The 19,094-nt window shown below is 46.5% G+C and overlaps 2 protein-coding genes across 2 annotated transcripts in view; one reads left to right on the top strand and one right to left on the bottom strand.

Moving 5' to 3' along the window:
- Positions 1-19,094, top strand: part of LOC142259333 (uncharacterized) — a 102,612-nt gene that overhangs the window by 24,722 nt on the left and 58,796 nt on the right. The window lies entirely within an intron of this gene.
- On the bottom strand, positions 8,538-11,066 carry LOC142259348 (uncharacterized). Its single transcript, XM_075331811.1, has one exon. It carries the CDS (start codon positions 10,661-10,663, stop codon positions 9,917-9,919), a length of 747 nt encoding a protein of 248 aa, XP_075187926.1. The 5' UTR covers positions 10,664-11,066; the 3' UTR covers positions 8,538-9,916.

The following is a 19,094-nucleotide window of genomic DNA, read 5'->3' as shown; positions in this document are numbered from 1 at the left end:
GTGTCGGTGTGATGCCTCAGGTCGGTACGAGTTTGTAGACACCAAACATGTATAAGTTTATTTTTATCTAAGGGGTTAAAAAAACTTCAGACATTTGTCACAAAAAAGGAGCACTTCTTGCGCCATTTTCCATGATCCATAGCGTTTTTTTCGGGATCTATGGCTCAGTGACGGCTTATTTTTTGCATCTTGAGCTTATGTTTTTAACAATATCATTTTTGCGCCGAAGCGCAGTTTTTATCGCCTTTTATCACATTTTGTGTAAAATTTGCGCAAATGTGATTTTGTCATTTAGAATTATTTTGCCACTACACCGTTTACCGATCAGATTAATTGATTTTATATTTTGATAGATCGGGCATTTCTGAACGCGGCGAAACCAAATATGTGTATGTTTTTATTTTTTTAACCCTTTAATTTTCAATGGGGCGAATAGGGGGTGATTAGAACTTTTATTTTTTTTAATTTTTTTTAATTTTTTAAAACTTTTTTTTATTTTACTAGTCCCCCTAGAAGACTGTAATGATCAGCTGTCTGATCGCTGATTGTTTCTTGTAGATCAGAGCAGCATTGCTCTGATCTTCACAAAAGCTGCTCTCCCCTCTGCCGGCTGTAAAAGGAACTGACCCATGATAGCTACAGGAGTCATCATATGACCCTGTGCTACCATGGCAACCATCGGATCCACGTGATCACATTACGTGACTTCTAATGGCGCCGTGTATGTGAATGTTTACCATGGCAAGCATATACAGCGTGCTGTAAGGGGTTAACAGGCATAACAGGGTAGCGAATCCACTCGTGCCTCATACCCGCACATGTCAGCTGTTCAAATCAGCTGACATGTGCAGCGATCGCTGCCAGTGGCAGATGGCAGAGATGAACCTGACTTCATCTATCTCTACCCAGTACATCATATGTCGTGAAAAGGTTGAATGTGATCTAAAACCCTGAGGAGATAAAGGTCGCACTTTTTATACATCTGTGGGGAACAATCCGACCCTTCCTGAATCCCTACATCTAGATGGATGAGAAATGGATTTCATCAGGTATTACGAGACTCAGCCGCCTATTGTCCAATAATGATTTCTGCTCGTTTCAGCAATTAGAAGAATTTATCCTCTTCATAGATGTTGTTATCGATATATTCAGGTCTGATCCAGTAAAAAGCGTTTATTACACAAAATACAATTAAAGAACTTGGACAGCGATCAGACATGATGCTGAGCACAAAATCTAATTCACGGAGAACGTCTGGTGAGATTTCTGTAAATTATTATAATTGTAAAATCATAATGAGCAGGTTTGTTCGGAGACACCAAGGTTTTATATAAGGGAATATAGAAGAACTTACACTGGACATGCAACGCCCCATGGAGCAAGTGTTTTTAACCTACTCGTTGCCGGGTCGGGGGTGCAGATCCTCTGCGTCGTCACGGGGTGGCCTGGTCCGGTTCCATTTCCCCGAGGCGTACAGAAAGGGAGGGTGGTAGGAAGGATGGAGGTGGTAGTTGGTGGATGAGGGTGGGGGTGACGGGTGAGGAAAGTCTCTAGATGATCGTGATGCCACCTGTGGTACGCGGCCACGGAAGGGCCGCCGCTGCGAGTGCTGCTCTCTGGGGCTGTTGTTCAATGTCGCAGCCAGGATGGTGTAGCTGCCTGCAGGTGGAGCGGGATTACCCCGGGAAAATGATGGAGGACAGGGACGGTGGTGGTAGTCCCCGTTGGCGCCACAGCGCTTAGCGCCGGCAAAATGAGAGGCAGAGGCAGGGGCTTCGGTTCCAGATATTTTACTCACAGTTTGTCTTAGTGCTGCCCCAGAGTACTGGTCCCTGCCACAATGGGCTCCAGCCGATTCTGGATCGATAGGTAGAAGGTCGATACCAGTGTCACAGCCAGTGAGCCCTTCCTCCTTTGATGCTCTAAGTATTGGATCCCCATGGCGTGAAGCACTTGGGGATCCCGGTGTCAGTTGAAGGGGTTGTCCGACATAACAAAAATGTTTGAGTTTAAGCTAATCTGTGCTGTCATATTAATCACCCCTACATTGTTATTTTTTGTTTTCTAACTTTTGTTCCTCTTGAATTCACCCTTTATTCTCTGCAGCTTCTTGTTTACATTCAGCTCCAGCAAACATGACCACTTCCTGTGCTGAACCTCCCAGTCACAGCTGGCACCGCCCGGCCTCAGTGTCCAGCCCCACCCCAGTGTCCAGCCCCACCCCAGTGTCCAGCCGCACCCTCTGCCCGCCCCCTGCACACACACATTCCCTGTCAGTATATTCTGCCCCAGCACTGACCTCTCATCACTACACGGCAGATCACTACACGGCAGGACACTGCAGGGCAGCACATTACAGGACACTACAGGACAGGACACTGCAGGGCAGCACATTACAGGACACTACAGGACAGGACACTACAGAGCAGCACATTACAGGACAGGACACTACAGGACAGGACACTGCAGGGCAGCACATTACAGGACACTACAGGACAGGACACTACAGAGCAGCACATTACAGGACAGGACACTACAGGGCAGCACATTACAGGACACTACAGGGCAGCACACTACAGGACACTACAGGACAGATCACTACAGGGCAGCACATTACAGGACACTACAGGACAGGCCACTACAGGGTAGCACATTACAGGACACTACAGGGCAGCACACTACAGGACACTACAGGACAGATCACTACAGGGCAGCACATTACAGGACACTACAGGACAGGACACTACAGGGTAGCACATTACAGGGCACTACAGGGCAGCACACTACAGGACACTACAGGACAGATCACTACAGGGCAGCACATTACAGGACACTACAGGACAGGACACTACAGGGCAGCACATTACAGGACACTACAGGACAGGACACTACAGAGCAGCACATTACAGGACAGGACACTACAGGGCAGCACATTACAGGACACTACAGGACAGGACACTACAGGGCAGCACATTACAGGACACTACAGGGCAGCACACTACAGGACACTACAGGACAGATCACTACAGGGCAGCACATTACAGGACACTACAGGACAGGCCACTACAGGGTAGCACATTACAGGACACTACAGGGCAGCACACTACAGGACACTACAGGACAGATCACTACAGGGCAGCACATTACAGGACACTACAGGACAGGACCCTACAGGGTAGCACATTACAGGGCACTACAGGGCAGCACACTACAGGACACTACAGGACAGATCACTACAGGGCAGCACATTACAGGACACTACAGGACAGGACACTACAGGGCAGCACATTACAGGACACTACAGGGCAGCACATTACAGGACAGGACACTACAGGGCAGCACATTACAGGACACTACAGGACAGATCACTACAGGGCAGCACATTACAGGACACTACAGGACAGGACACTACAGGGCAGCACATTACAGGACACTACAGGGCAGGACACTACAGGACACTACAGGGCACTACAGGGCAGGACACTACAGGGCAGCACATTACAGGGCAGCACATTACAGGACACTACAGGACAGGACACTACAGGACACTACAGGACAGATCACTACAGGGCAGCACATTACAGGACACTACAGGACAGGCCACTACAGGGTAGCACATTACAGGACACTACAGGGCAGCACACTACAGGACACTACAGGACAGATCACTACAGGGCAGCACATTACAGGACACTACAGGACAGGACACTACAGGGTAGCACATTACAGGGCACTACAGGGCAGCACACTACAGGACACTACAGGACAGATCACTACAGGGCAGCACATTACAGGACACTACAGGGCAGCACATTACAGGACAGGACACTACAGGGCAGCACATTACAGGACACTACAGGACAGATCACTACAGGGCAGCACATTACAGGACACTACAGGACAGGACACTACAGGGCAGCACATTACAGGACACTACAGGGCAGCACATTACAGGACACTACAGGGCAGGACACTACAGGACAGGACACTACAGGACAGGACACTACAGGGCAGGACACTACAGGGCAGGACACTACAGGACAGGACACTACAGGACACTACAGGGCAGCACATTACAGGACACTACAGGACAGGACACTACAGGGCAGCACATTACAGGACACTACAGGGCAGCACATTACAGGACACTACAGGACAGGACACTACAGGGCAGCACATTACAGGACACTACAGGGCAGCACATTACAGGACACTACAGGACAGGACACTACAGGGCAGCACATACAGGACACTACAGGACAGGACACTACAGGGAAGCACATTACAGGACACTACAGGACAGGACACTACAGGGCAGTACAATACAGGACACTACAGGGCAGGACACTACAGGGCAGCACATTACAGGGCAGCACATTACAGGACACTACAGGAAAGGACACTACAGGGCAGCACATTACAGGACACTACAGGACAGGACACTACAGGGCAGCACATTACAGGACAGGACACTACAGGGCAGCACATTACAGGACACTACAGGACAGGACACTACAGGGCAGCACATTACAGGACACTACAGGACAGATCACTACAGGGCAGCACATTACAGGACACTACAGGGCAGCACATTACAGGACACTACAGGACAGGACACTACAGGGCAGCACATTACAGGACACTACAGGGCAGCACATTACAGGACAGGACACTACAGGGCAGCACATTACAGGACACTACGGGGCAGGACACTACAGGGCAGGACACTACAGGGCAGGACACTACAGGACAGGACACTACAGGGCAGCACATTACAGGACACTACAGGACACTACAGGGCAGCACATTACAGGACACTACAGGGCAGCACATTGCAGGACACTACAGGACAGGACACTACACGGCAGCACATTACAGGACAGGACACTACAGGGCAGCACATTACAGGACACTACAGGACAGGACACTACAGGGCAGCACATTACAGGACACTACAGGACAGGACACTACAGGGCAGCACATTACAGGACACTACAGGGCAGGACACTACAGGACACTACAGGGCACTACAGGGCAGGACACTACAGGGCAGCACATTACAGGACACTACAGGACAGGACACTACAGGACAGGACACTACAGGGCAGCACATTACAGGACACTACAGGGCAGCACATTACAGGACACTACAGGACACTACAGGGCAGCACATTACAGGACAGCACATTACAGGACACTACAGGACAGAACACTACAGGGCAGCACATTACAGGACACTACAGGACAGGACACTACAGGGCAGCACATTACAGGACACTACAGGACAGGACACTACAGGGCAGCACATTACAGGACACTACAGGGCAGCATATTACAGGGCACTACAGGACAGGACACTACAGGGCAGCACATTATAGGACACTGCAGGACAGGACACTACAGGGCAGCACATTACAGGACACTGCAGGACAGGACACTACAGGGCAGCACATTACAGGACACTACAGGGCAGCACACTACAGGGCAGCACATTACAGGACACTACAGGGCAGCACATTACAGGGCACTACAGGACAGGACACTACAGGGCAGCACATTACAGGGCACTACAGGACAGGACACTACAGGACACCACATTACAGGACACTACAGGGCAGCACATTACAGGACACTACAGGGCAGGACACTACAGGGCAGCACACTACAGGGCACTACAGGACAGGACACTACAGGGCAGCACATTACAGGGCACTACAGGACAGGACAGTACAGGGCAGCACATTACAGGACACTACAGGGCAGCACATTACAGGACACTACAGGACAGGACACTACAGGACAGCACATTACAGGACACTACAGGGCAGCACATTACAGGGCAGCACATTACAGGACACTACAGGACAGGACACTACAGGGCAGCACATTACAGGACACTACAGGACAGGACACTACAGGGCAGCACATTACAGGACACTACAGGGCAGCACATTGCAGGACACTACAGGACAGGACACTACACGGCAGCACATTACAGGACACTACAGGACAGGACACTACAGGGCAGCACATTACAGGACACTACAGGACAGGACACTACAGGGCAGCACATTACAGGACACTACAGGACAGGACACTACAGGGCAGCACATTACAGGACACTACAGGGCAGCACATTACAGGACACTACAGGGCAGGACACTACAGGGCAGCACATTACAGGACACTACAGGACAGGACACTACAGGGCAGCACATTACAGGACACTACAGGGCAGGACACTACAGGGCAGGACACTACAGGGCAGCACACTACACGGCAGCGCACTGCACGGCAGCGCACTGCAGGGCAGCGCACTACAGGGCAGGGCACTACAGGGCAGCGCACTACACTACAGCATTGCAAATAACAGCCCCACATCGGGCTCTGCACCCCACACCACATCGGGCTCTGCACCCCACACCACATCAGGCTCTGCACCGCATACACACACATCGGTCTGTGCACCGCATACACAAACATACATACACACACATCGGGCTGTGCAACACACACACACACACCCATAGGGAGTACATACTCACCCGTCATCGGTCCCCGACGCTCCTGCACGTTCGCGCGCTGTCTGTGCTCTAGACATATCAGCACAGTGGTGACGTCACCGCTGTGCTGAAGAGAGCTCAGACAGCGTGCAAGATGAGAAGCTGCGCTGCTTCTCATCAGCACTTTCAAATGTACCGGCATCGGTGATCTGTGATGCCGGTATATTTGAATGTGTGATCCTGAGCAGGGGGGGCCGGTGCTGGAGCTGACACCATGGCAGCCGCCGCCAGGCCCCGCCGCCAGGTCACGGACCCCCACAGCAGTGCAGGGGGAGGTGCGGGGGAATGTGTGGGAGGGTGCAGGGAAGGGGGCGGGGCTCATCGCACTGTACAGCCCAGCAGGGAGGCGACATGCTGTTTCCACATTTGCGTGTCAACATGGCCCTGCCCATGTAGACATGAAATGACCGGAAGCAGCAAAATCGCGGCAGGAGCGGTCACATGACCACTCTGAGCCAGGGGAGAGGGGCTGACAGCAGGGCAGGTAAGTGGTCTCTATCTACTTACCTGCCCCAATGTAGCCCAATAGGGAAATAATAAAAAAAATTTCCCCCGGATTCTATGTGCTATTTGGCTCCAGGAAAATGTGACAGGTCTGGTGGCTTTCAAGCCAGTTCCTATGACCCTTGCAAAATTGGTAGATAACTTAAAGTATATCTGCCCTGGGGTCTGTACCCCGAAGAGTCGGTCCTGTGGAAGCAGCCGCCTGCTTCACCCCAGTGACCGTGTGTAGACTCCTTGGCTCATGGAGCTGCTGTCCAGCACGTCCACTCAGCTGTGTCTGCAGCTACACTCCCCATTGCGTGTGTTGTCGGTTCAGGAAGCTGTTGCCCCCAGCCGCTGCCACCATTGCGTGTGTTGTCGGTTCAGGAAGCTGTTGCCCCCAGCCGCTGCCACCGGCTGGTTCGCTACTCTCACTAGGTCAACCTGTTTCCCTCCCGTGTGCTCCTAACTTCCCCTGATGGCTGCCTATCCCTGACCTTGGGTCCCGGTTCAGTGGATCCGGGGAGCCCCTGGTGCGGAGGCATCCTATAAAGCCAAACTGATATAGTGACCCCCTACTTTAACCCAACCCTTGCCCAGTCCCCACTGGGGAGAGCAACCTTACCATGTAAGTGTGTGTTTTTGTGGTGTAACTGGCATCGACCTTCGTTAGACCCAGGATAGGTACTACACCCTAAGTAAGGTGCAGTACCCTGTGGCGCCTGAAGCCGCAGGGGCGCCACAAACACACATGGGAAAACTGCTGTAGGACGATTATTGTTTCTTACACATAAATTGATAACATTTAGATGGATTCAGACGACCCTACGACAAAACGTGATTAACAAAGTCATTACTACAGGACGGTATGAGAAGGGGATTTATTCTAAAAGAAACTCTGGAGCCAAAAATGAGAAAATCTGGGCCCCGGGGCTGGAGACTTCGGGCTTCCAGCGTGTCAGTACGAGACGGGGTCTTTGTCCCTGGAGCTTCTCTACTCGGTATAATGAGACTCACTGATCTTATTCATATAAAAAGCGTCTGAGTAAAATAGAAACTGCCTAAATATGAGGAGCTTGTCTGATCTATAAGTCATTGTATAAAGAGCTATGGAGACAGCGCTATTCTTCTGTATAACATATGTGATGTCGCTGTAGCCCTAGTATTTCTGTACATGTTGTCTCTGTATATTCTTACACAAGCATTATGGATTGGGAAACCGTGGAAATGGAAGAGGGGCATTTTACTGTAATTTTTGTTAAAAAAAATCATTAATATGATACTTCATCCCACCATTTTTGTTGTGCACTCAAAATAAAATTTGGAGTTTAAAAAAAGAATTAAAAATCATAGAAAATGTAATCAAGGACCTCGTGTGGAGAAATAAACAGCCGAGGAAAGGAAAGAAAAGGACAAAGAGGTCATACTGTCTACATTAAAAAAAAAAACCAGAAGATAAGCTTAAATTGTTATGTCAGGCCTTACAGAGTTATAATGGATATACAGGACTTTTGGGGAAAACATAGCAAACAGTTAAAGCTTTGTTTGTGAGAAATTGCAGTAATAAGAGTATTGTATCCAAGATATTTAAGGCCATAATGAGGGAACAGGTTGGGCGACCTCTGCTCCTATTCCTCCTTATTACTCCTATGATTCCTGTGATAAGGTCAAGGCCTCCAGTACTAGACGCAGCAAAGCAACCCCATAGCATTATGGATCCTCCACCATGCTTAGAGGTTGTTAGGGTGTTATTTTCCTTAAAAGCTTCATTGCACCATCTACAAACAAACTGTTGCTTTGCAATGCCTAAAAGGTCTATTTTTGTATCATATGTCCACAGAACATTTTCCCGGAAGGAGTGCAGTTTCTCAATATACTTTTGGCAAAGATCAGTCTTTCCTTTTTATGTTTTTTCTTCAGCAATGGTTCCTTCCTTGGCTTTGCCCAAAAAGCTCTGCTTGGTTTAGTATGTGGCGTATGGTACTTGTTGAAACCATTATCCCAGAATGTTCCAAGTTGGCCTTCAGGTCTTTGAATGTTTGACAAGGTGGTTTTTCCTCTATTTGCACCAACCTTCAAATACATCTCTTGTAAATTTTCCTCTCTTCCCCATGCCCAGGGAGGCTCTTGATGGTTTCATGCTTGGCAATCTTCTTAATAACATTGCACACTGTTGAAACTGGGATACCAAGGTCTTTGGAGATGGCCTTACACCCTTTGGAAGTCTTGTGTTTGCAATTAATAGCAGTTTTGATGTCCTCAGACAGCTCCTTTGTCTTCACCATTGTGAGAAAAGAACAGGGCCTAATATGTGGCTTTTTAAAATACTAAAGTCATTATTCATTGGCTAATTCATGTCACACGGGCACTGACAATTTATCACAAGTGATTCTCATTTGAAATTTACCACATGTGAGTCAAAATGTGTATCCATACTAATTTAATGTAAAGGGTGCCGATACCAGTGTCACAACAGCTTTATGTTTTTTAACTTTTCCTTCCCATTGTTTTATGTTTTAAATTGTTGTTTATCATTTTCTCTTTTGTATTTAACATGAGTGCTCTATACAAAAAAGCTGTTTCACTTGATTTATTTTTTTCAGGAGATATTCCACATTATGTACTTCAACTTCTTGGGTGTCAATAATGATGAGCAAGCCTGAATATGATTTCTCCCCATGTGAATTTTTTTTAGTGGTAAACAAATTATAAATTTCAATTAAACCATTTCTCACCTTCTAGGTATGATAATGGCTTCAACCATTGTGAGTTTTGTGATGTTTAAAATGATGCACTTGTGTAAAGTATTTCCTTCATTCTAATCACAAGGGTTTCGCCCCTGTATGATGTCTTTGGTGTTTAGCAAAATTTTATTGATCTGCAAAACATTTCTCACATTCTGAACATGAAAATGGCTTCACCTGTGTGTGATTTCTATGATGTATAACAAAATTTGATTTATTTGCAAAATATTTCCCGCATTCTGAACATGAAAAGGGTTTCTCCCCTGTGTGAATTCTTTTGTGTTTAGCAAGAGTTGATTGACCTGCAAAACGTTTCCCGCATTCTGAACATGAAAAGGGTTTCTCCCCTGTGTGAATTCTTTTGTGTTTAGCAAGAGTTGTTTGACCAGCAAAACGTTTCCCACATTCTGAACATGAAAAAGGTTTCTCTCCTGTGTGAGTTCTCTGATGCATAACAAGATTGGATTTATGTACAAAACATGTCCCACATTCTGCACATGAAAAAGGCTTCTCCCCTGTGTGAATTCTTTTATGTTTAGCAAGAGTTGATTGAACTGCAAAACGTTTCCCACATTCTGAACATGAAAAAGGTTTCTCTCCTGTGTGAGTTCTCTGATGCATAATAAGATTGGATTTACGTGCAAAACATGTCCCACATTCTGCACATGAAAATGGCTTCTCCCCTGTGTGAGTTCTCTGGTGTCTAACAAGATGTGATTTAAGTGCAAAACATTTCCCACATTCTGAACATGAAAAAGGCTTTTCCCCTGTGTGAGTTCTCTGATGTGTAACAAGATGTGATTTTTGGTTAAAACATTTCCCACATTCTGAACATAAATATGGCTTCTTTTCTGTGTGAGTTCTCTGGAACATAACAGACTCTGAAGAAAATCTTTTCTCCCCTCTGTGAATTTTTTTATGGATTTTTCCATATTCTGAAGTTGAAAACAGCTTCTTTGCTGTAAGAGCACTTTGATTTGTAATGCCTCTTTTGTGACTTTTATTTTTCTTAATAGACTGTGATAAATCAGAAGATTGGACTTGTTTAAAAGAATCAAATGATAGATCTTTGCTGTGAAGGGATGATGGTGTATCTGGAATAGAGGCATTCACTTCAGTTATATCTTGTGTGATATCAAGGTCATCTGATTTAAAAATTGAAGATGTCAGTTGTGCCTCTAATCTCCTCGTACAGACATCTGCCAAGAACAAAAATTATTTTTAATAATATATTCAAAGTTAAGGATATAAATTTATAAAATAGCTTGTAATGCCGTTACTGGCATCCCCGCAGTTTTACCTTCCCGGCCGTCCAATGGTGGCTTCCATGTCCACAGTCCCTGCCACAGTCTTTCAGGACCTACAATATGCCAGGCAGGTCTCCTGGGAGTGTGCTTAAATCATTTGTGCTCCTCTTACTAAAGGGTCAGTGTACCCTAACCCAGCCTCCCAACTTCTGTCTAAGAGGCACTAGGAATTTAAGGCATCCTCCCTCTATGAGAGGTGCTTGGGCAACGTGGTCTATCCTTAGATACGGGTTGCTAGTTGTCAGTTTCTGTTCTATTTGCTGAGTCTTAGGCTATATGCGCATGCTGATGTTTTTGCATATCTCAAAAAATCTTAATTACTTACCAGTAATGGGATTTTCAGAAGCCCATGACAGCACCACCTGAGAGATAGGTTCCGCCCACATCAGGACAGGAAACCCACTGATAAAAAGGCGGTACCTCTCCTCCACATCAGTAGGTTTACAGAGCCAGAGAGGACCAACAAAACACAAACAAAAATGTTAATCACACCACCATCAAAGGAATACACCATTAACTCTAACACTCCCCGAAGGGTGCCCATAACCAGTGAATAGGGGGGGAACTAAGGGTGCTGTCATGGGCTTCTGAAAATCCCATTACCGGTAAGTAATTAAGATTTTTCCCTTTCGCCCATGACAGCACCACCTGAGAGATTCTAGAGACCAATCACCTTAGGGAGGGACCACCGCCTGTAATACCCGTCTACCAAGAAGGGTCGGCCGTGGAGAACAAGTCAAGTCTATAGTGACAGAAAAAGGTAGAGGAAGAGGACCAAGTGGCGGCCCTGCATATATGATCAATAGACATTAGTTTCCATCAGGACAGGAAACCAAACTGATGTGGAGGAGAGGTACCGCCTTTTATCAGTGGGTTTCCTGTCCTGATGTGGGCGGAACCTATCTCTCAGGTGGTGCTGTCATGGGCGAAAGGGAAAACGCTGCGTTTCTGGACACAAAAAACCCAAAAAACGCACCCGCGGCAAAAACGCATCGGTAAAAACGCTGCGTTTTTTATTGCGTTTTTGGCTGTGTTTTGCTGCGTTTTTGATCATTGCGTTTTGCTGCGTTTTTCCAATGCATTGCATGGGTGGAAAACGCAGAAAAGAATTGACATATTCAGGTGTTTTTTCACCTTAAAAACACGGCTTAAAAAAAGCAGGTTGCGGACAGCAAAAAGAAAAAGTCATAGACTTTGCTGGGGAAGCAAAGTCATGCAGTTTTAAGTTCAAAAACACACCACAAAAACACGGTAAAAAACACAACGTGCGCACATAGCCTTATGCTGTGTGTTCGAACAGGTGTCTGTATCCTGGCATCCGCTGTGCCCAGGAAATATGCTGCATGTATCTATATCAGCTGTGCCTGCCGTATCTGCTGTACCTGTCGTTTCAGCTATCAAATCTGCTTAGGCCAGATGTCAAATCTGCACCCAACCACATCAGTGACTGTCAGTATCCAATCCCCGCTGCTGCAGTACCAGGACTACCCGGAGTAGCACCTGGCATCTACCTTCCAACAAAAGCCTAATCTCACCATCAAAGGCTCTAGTGAAGCTGAGGTAGCCGCTTAGATACACCCCTCCTGGTTGAGACGATACTGCGGTCCAGTGGGCCCACTTCCATTTGCACCGGCAAGCATAACAGATTGCCCAGGCCATGGCTCCCACTGGCTCCAGAACTCCTCAGCTCGCAGGTATGCAGCAAGAGAACGTCCATCAATGGGAACAAAAAGACCGGATCCTGATCAGTGGCTATGTCAGTGGACACCCGTTTGCAAGCCTTCTGACCAGCACAAACCTATCCTCATCATCAGAGGCTCTACTGAAGATGAGGTAGTTGCTTAGTTATGCACTTTCTGGTTGATTCAGTGCTGTGGCCTAGTGGGTCACTCTCGCTCGCACACGTGTGTATAACATAGCTAAAGAAATTACAAGTTATATAAATTGTAATTACTGTATTTTTAGGACTATAAGACGCACCAGACCATAAGACGCACCCTGGTTTTAGAGGAGGAAAATAAGAAAATAAAATTTTACGCAAAAAATGTGGTCATGACACACTGTTATGGGGCGATAATCTGCTGCTGACACTGTTATGGGGGTAATGTCCCCAAATTCTCTACTAGGGTACCCCATCCTGGTAATGATCCTCCTGCCTTGTATATATATATATATGTCCCTCATACTGGTATAGCCCCATCTTGCTATATACTGCCATCCTGGTATGTGCCCCCATCCTGGTATGTGCTCCCATCCTGCTATATACGCCATCATCCTGCTGATATACCCCCCATCATCCTGCTATATACGCCATCATCCTGCTCATATACCCCCAATCATCCTGCTCATATATCCGCCATCATCCTGCTCATATATCCCCCATCATCCTGCTCATATACCCCCCATCATCCTCCTGATATACCCCCATCATCCTGCTATATGTCCTGCATCCTGTGGCACACAGAAAAAAAATAAACGTTCATACTCCCCTTTCCTCGCTCCACGCAGCATCGCTCCTCCTCCTGTCTGTGCCGGCAGTGCTGTGGGAGCCGGCCACGATCCCTGCAGCATCGAGATGTCCTCCTGTCTGTGCCGGCGCGGCTGTGGGGACACGTGCGCACAGCGATGACGTCATCGCGGTGAGCACCGCTAGTCTCCACACAGCGCGGCCGGCAGACAGGAGGACATCGCGATGCTGCAGGGATTGTGGCCGGCTCCCACAGTGCTGTCAGCAGACAGGAGGACATCGTGGTGCTGCAGGGGAACAGTGAGCACCTCGTGCTGATGATGACGCGCGGAGGGCAGTGAATACAGCCGCACATGATCACTCCAGGCTGTAGTTGCCAGGGGTGATCACGGCCGGCTCTTTACTATGCGCGCACCTCTCGCCCTTCACCCCGCCCACCTGTCAGCACCGGCTTAAGCGCTGAGAGATGGGCAGGAGGATGGGCGTGCATATGTAAGGAGCGGGCCCACGTGGTCACGGCAGACGCTGCTGCTGCCTGCTCGTGCCCCCGATGACCCGCTCCATCACAGCACCCTCATTCCCAGCAGCCATGCCCTACATTCAGACCATAAGACGCACCCCCCACTATCCCCCAACATTTGGGGGGAAAAAAAGTGCGTCTTATAGTCCAAAAAATATGGTATTTATACAAGAAAACCATTTACAATCTCACATTAGTCCTCAGAGCAGGAACCAGTAGGCCATGATGTTCAACCCTCTATATTCATTTTGCTTCTCGTATATTGGAATAATAAGCCATCAAATAATATTTTGTAGGATAAAATTATACCAAACTGCTTCTCTATCAGTGGAAAAATGGAGGATTTCCACAATGGTTGTAGCTGAAAGACTCTTGATAACAAAGAGACATGGCTTCTTAATCCAATCCAGCAAATCCCAAAGCCAAATATCCTAGATGCTTCTCAGCCTTGTAGTGTACCCAGACACTGTCACTATCCACATGTTTGGCATTGCCACAGGGAAGAACCCACATAAATATTCACAGTTTGTCTCGTGGAGCACAAGCTGGGCACTATGTGTTGGCCACTAAAATGGTAGATTTGCAATTTTCACTCTGCAACATCCACTCCATGCTAATTTCCAGAGTCATTTAGTCTAAAGCAGAATATGGTAAATGCTATTTACTGACTGTATGTTGTGGCTTCAGTGTTTGTTTTAAGAGCATCAAATGTTTGATCACTTCTAATTCTTTTACATTTTTGGAGAATTTCAGTTGTTTTTAAATAAATGCAAAACAAATGAATCTTACATTACAGCTAAGATAAAGTAGAATATGCCACAGAAAAAAAAATCTCAGAAACACTGGGATCAGATTCAGCATTACAAAGGTGTTACCATGTAAAGTGACAGATGTCAGATTGGAGAAATGGGGCCTGGATAGGAGCAGAAAACTGGCTGCAGTGGAAAGCCATGAAATAAGAGCGGCTTTGTACTAACTACTATAGAGGGAGGGGAGCCAGCACGATCTCAAAATGGCATGCATCATATAAAAAGTGCTAATTCACGGATTTATTCCAACTGTACTATAATAAAAAAATGAGATTTTTAGCAAATAATTGATCAATTTTTTGAGCCACACCTGCCACGTCACGGCAAATCTCAATAGGGGGATCCTACACTATATTATGTATTTCATGTGCCATGCGGCCTCCTAGATAAAATTAAAAGCAGAACCTAATGGAGCACACATACCTGTAACCTGTATATAGCCGCTTCCATGTTGCAAAAGAGGTAATAATGGATAAAGGGCAGCCCAGGTCCCAGCATGTGGAGCAAGCTCTACACATACCAGGACTATATCAGAACTGACCTTCCCAGTGCCAGACAGCAACCATTGATAAAGGCGGAAATTAAATACATAATATAGAGTAGAACCCCCCCTATTGAGATTTGCTGTGACGTTGGCAGGGGTAGCTCAAAAAATTGATCAGTTATTTGCTAAAAATCTCATTTTATTATAGTACAGTTGGAAAAAATCCGTGAATTAGCAATTTTTACATGATGCATGGATTTCAGATCATGCTGGCTCCCCTTTCTCTGTTACAACCACTATAGAGATAACTGTGACTATAGAAAATAACATATTTACTAAAATGACCGCCCTCCACCCCGACAGCCTTCACCGTCAGTGATTTAGTAACTAGAGGTGACACATCTGGAGTAATTACAGTATGTGGCTCGGGGGCTCTCGGCAATCCAGACTATTGTAGGGACCAATATTTTCTGAATGATGCGATTCCTGAAGACATATTAGACATGCTCCAGTACAATAGTGACAGAACTAAAATAGATAAATAAAATATCAAATTTTTATTGAAAAGTACATAAAAAAAAACAGTCATGCAAAGAATATAAAATCAGGACAGGGATACACCCTAATAGCAGCAATACAGGGGACAGTACAAGTAAAACCATATATAATACTATGAAAAAACAATATAGTGCATGGAATAGTAAAATACAGGGCCTATGGAGAACTGAAACTGTATTAAGTGTGCCAGTGCAAAAAGAATCCCCAAAATACACTGTGAATATCAACATATGTAAGGTCTAAGGGACAATCGTAAAATAAGCGCAATGATATAATAGCAAGTGGGTATTAAATGAATACCTTAGTAGATGGTCAAAATATTCTGCAAGCTGCTGACCCCGACGTATGTTTCGTCTGCAAGTAACTTGCTCGGGGGGTGCTATTTCTTTTTTTATGTAATTTTCAATAAAAATGTGATATTTTATTCATATATTTTGGTTGTATCACTATTTTCGTTTTGGTGGTTCTGCCTACACCTCTTGGGGAATTTTTGATTTGCACCTTCACTTACTGTGACTAAAAACAGAGTTTTTGATTTTTGATGCTTGAGTACAAGTTTTTTTTATAGTGAACATTTGTGGAATTCTAAACAAACAAAATATCTTTCAGGCTCTTGAAGGTAAAAATATCAGATCTTTGTGTTAATTACTTTCCTTTTTTTCATTCTAATTATATTGTGGAAATCACGTGGGTGGGCTGCCCGGCTGTACCCTCTATGGGATAATTCAACCCTATCAGCACATTCAGCAGAAGGGACAGAAGAAAGATCCATCAATAAGATGCCAAAATACTAGGAAGATGGATTCATTGTTCTAAATGTGAGAAACAATAGGAATCTTGTATTTATGATACTTATTAATGGCGAATAAAAATATAATAAATGATATTACAAAGCAAGTTTTCCAGTCTACTGAGGTCTCTTCATCAACTACAAGATTATTATTTTGTTTCTCCCACTGAGAGCAATCAATCTTTATTCACCTGGAGAACACGGCACCAAACTAAGAATCTAGGAGGTCACCAGCATCATTACCCTCCGCTTTCTCTTAGGGGTCCACCATACTGATTAGATTCTTCTTCCCATGATTTTCTAAGTTGTCTGCACATTCTACGTACACTGTCATTTGGCTTTGCAGATAGGAAATCTGGGCAGCTTGGGTGGAGGAGCATGTGGTGGTCTAGCAGCAAAATGGTGACCATTTGATATGGCCGGACTACAACCCTGATAAAGCAGCCACAGCCGGTGACTGAGAAGAATCTGTGACTTCTCTGCATTTAGTGGTCACTACTCACCTGGCCGGTTATCTGTAGGAATCTCCTCTTTACTCCGCTCATCACCCCTCACATATGTCTCTGTAGTATTAATATGGGGCAGATCTTCCCCCTGAAACAAATATTGTAAAAGTCACAGACAGATGGAGAAGTCCCATCTATGATCAGCTCTAATCCCGCCATCTCCACCGCTCTCATTACACAAGTATAACACATATAACACTGGAGGATAAAACAAGACTGAGCACAAGACCTTCACAGCCGTCTACACATCATAGGGAGATTTCATGGCCCCTTCTCTTCATCTACCTGATGATCCTGAGGAACATCGGGGTCTTCTTGTTTACAGTCCTGTGGGAGAAGAGGACGGGGACATCTCTCTGGTGTTGTCCTCTTACTGGATAGACCTGGAGGAGACACATACAGGGACTGAATTCATTCCTTACATACAGATAATTATAGGCCGTGTGTATTTAGTCCTGTCTATTACCTGGTGATGTGAGGGGCTGGGGAACCTCCATTATGACGTCCTTGTACAGATCTTTGTGTCCTTCTAAATACTCCCACTCCTCCATGGAGAAATAGACGGTGACGTCCTGACACCTTATAGGAACCTGACACATACAATGATACCGTCACCCCCGATCCCTTCATAGCGTTACTGTATAATGTCCCAGCATTCCCAGCAGTGTCACCTCTCCAGTCAGCAGCTCAATCATCTTGTAGGTGAGTTCTAGGATCTTCTGGTCATTGATGTCCTTATGTATCGGGGGGTGAGGTGGAGGCCCCGTGATTGGACTCAGGGGTCTTCCCCATCCCCCAGACACAGGGGCCTGACAGCGCTCACTAGAGGTCTTCTTCACTACTGTGTAATCCTGGTTATGGAGAGACACAGTAATAAATCTCACTCCAGACATTTCCAGAGTCCTCACCTCTCCAGTTCTGTCCATCTGTTATTCCCATAGATAAGAATGATGTAATGTGACGTCATCAGAATCTCTCACCTCTCCAGTAAGCCGGAAGAGGATCTCTAGGGTGAGGTGTAATATCCTCTCCGCCATCTTGTCCCTGTCCATAGCCATCCTTCACGGGGCAATCAGGAGAATTCTCTTCTATAGAAGATCTCCACTGAGAGGATCCAATATTGTAGGGACCTGAATGGGGAGAAGATGACGATGTAACATCATAAAGAATCCGCTGTAATAATACAATTAATAGAGATAATAAGGGGAAACAAATCAGGAGAACATTCTGGGGGAACATTATACTGTGTGAGGATTGAAAGGGGCCGAGGACTGAGGGTAGAAAGGGGCCGAGGACCGAGGGCAAAAAGGGATCGAGGACCGAGGGCAGAAAGGGGCCGAGGACCGAGAGCAGAAAGGAGCCGAGGACCGAGGGCAGAAAGGGGCCGAGCACCGAGGGCAGAAAGGGGCCGAGGACCGAGGGCAGAAAGGGGCCGAGGACCGAGGGCAGAAAGGGGCCGAGGACCGAGGGCAGAAAGGGGGCGAGGACTGAGGGCAGAAAGGGGCCAAGGACTGAGAGCAGAAAGGGGCCGAGGACTGAGGGCAGAAAGGGGCCGAGGACTGAGGGCAGACGAGTTTCCTCACTTCCGGCTTCTCATAGTTGGGGTGTCTGTATCTATCAGAGGAAAATTAACAAAAACCTCACAATTCATAGAAATCAGCGAGAGAAAAACTCCAAGAAAGTCTCAGAGCTGAAGGGGTTAATGCCGCCTGCCCCAGTAATGGGGAATCTCCACACACCTCCACCTGCAGAGCCGCACACTAGATATATAATACCCTGCACCTACCTCCACCTGCAGAGCCGCACACTAGATATATAATACCCTGCACCTACCTCCACCTGCAGAGCCGCACACTAGATATA

Source organism: Anomaloglossus baeobatrachus, assembly GCF_048569485.1.
Source record: "Anomaloglossus baeobatrachus isolate aAnoBae1 chromosome 5 unlocalized genomic scaffold, aAnoBae1.hap1 SUPER_5_unloc_9, whole genome shotgun sequence".
Taxonomy (NCBI): Eukaryota; Metazoa; Chordata; class Amphibia; order Anura; family Aromobatidae; genus Anomaloglossus; species Anomaloglossus baeobatrachus.
The sequence above is the reverse complement of the archived record's forward strand: the minus strand, read 5'-3'. Positions and strand labels throughout refer to the sequence as shown.

Coding starts and splice junctions, on each gene's coding strand:
- LOC142259348 (XM_075331811.1), bottom strand. CDS start 10,663: ATGTTCCAGAGAACTCACACAGAAAAGAAGCCATATTTATGTTCAGAA.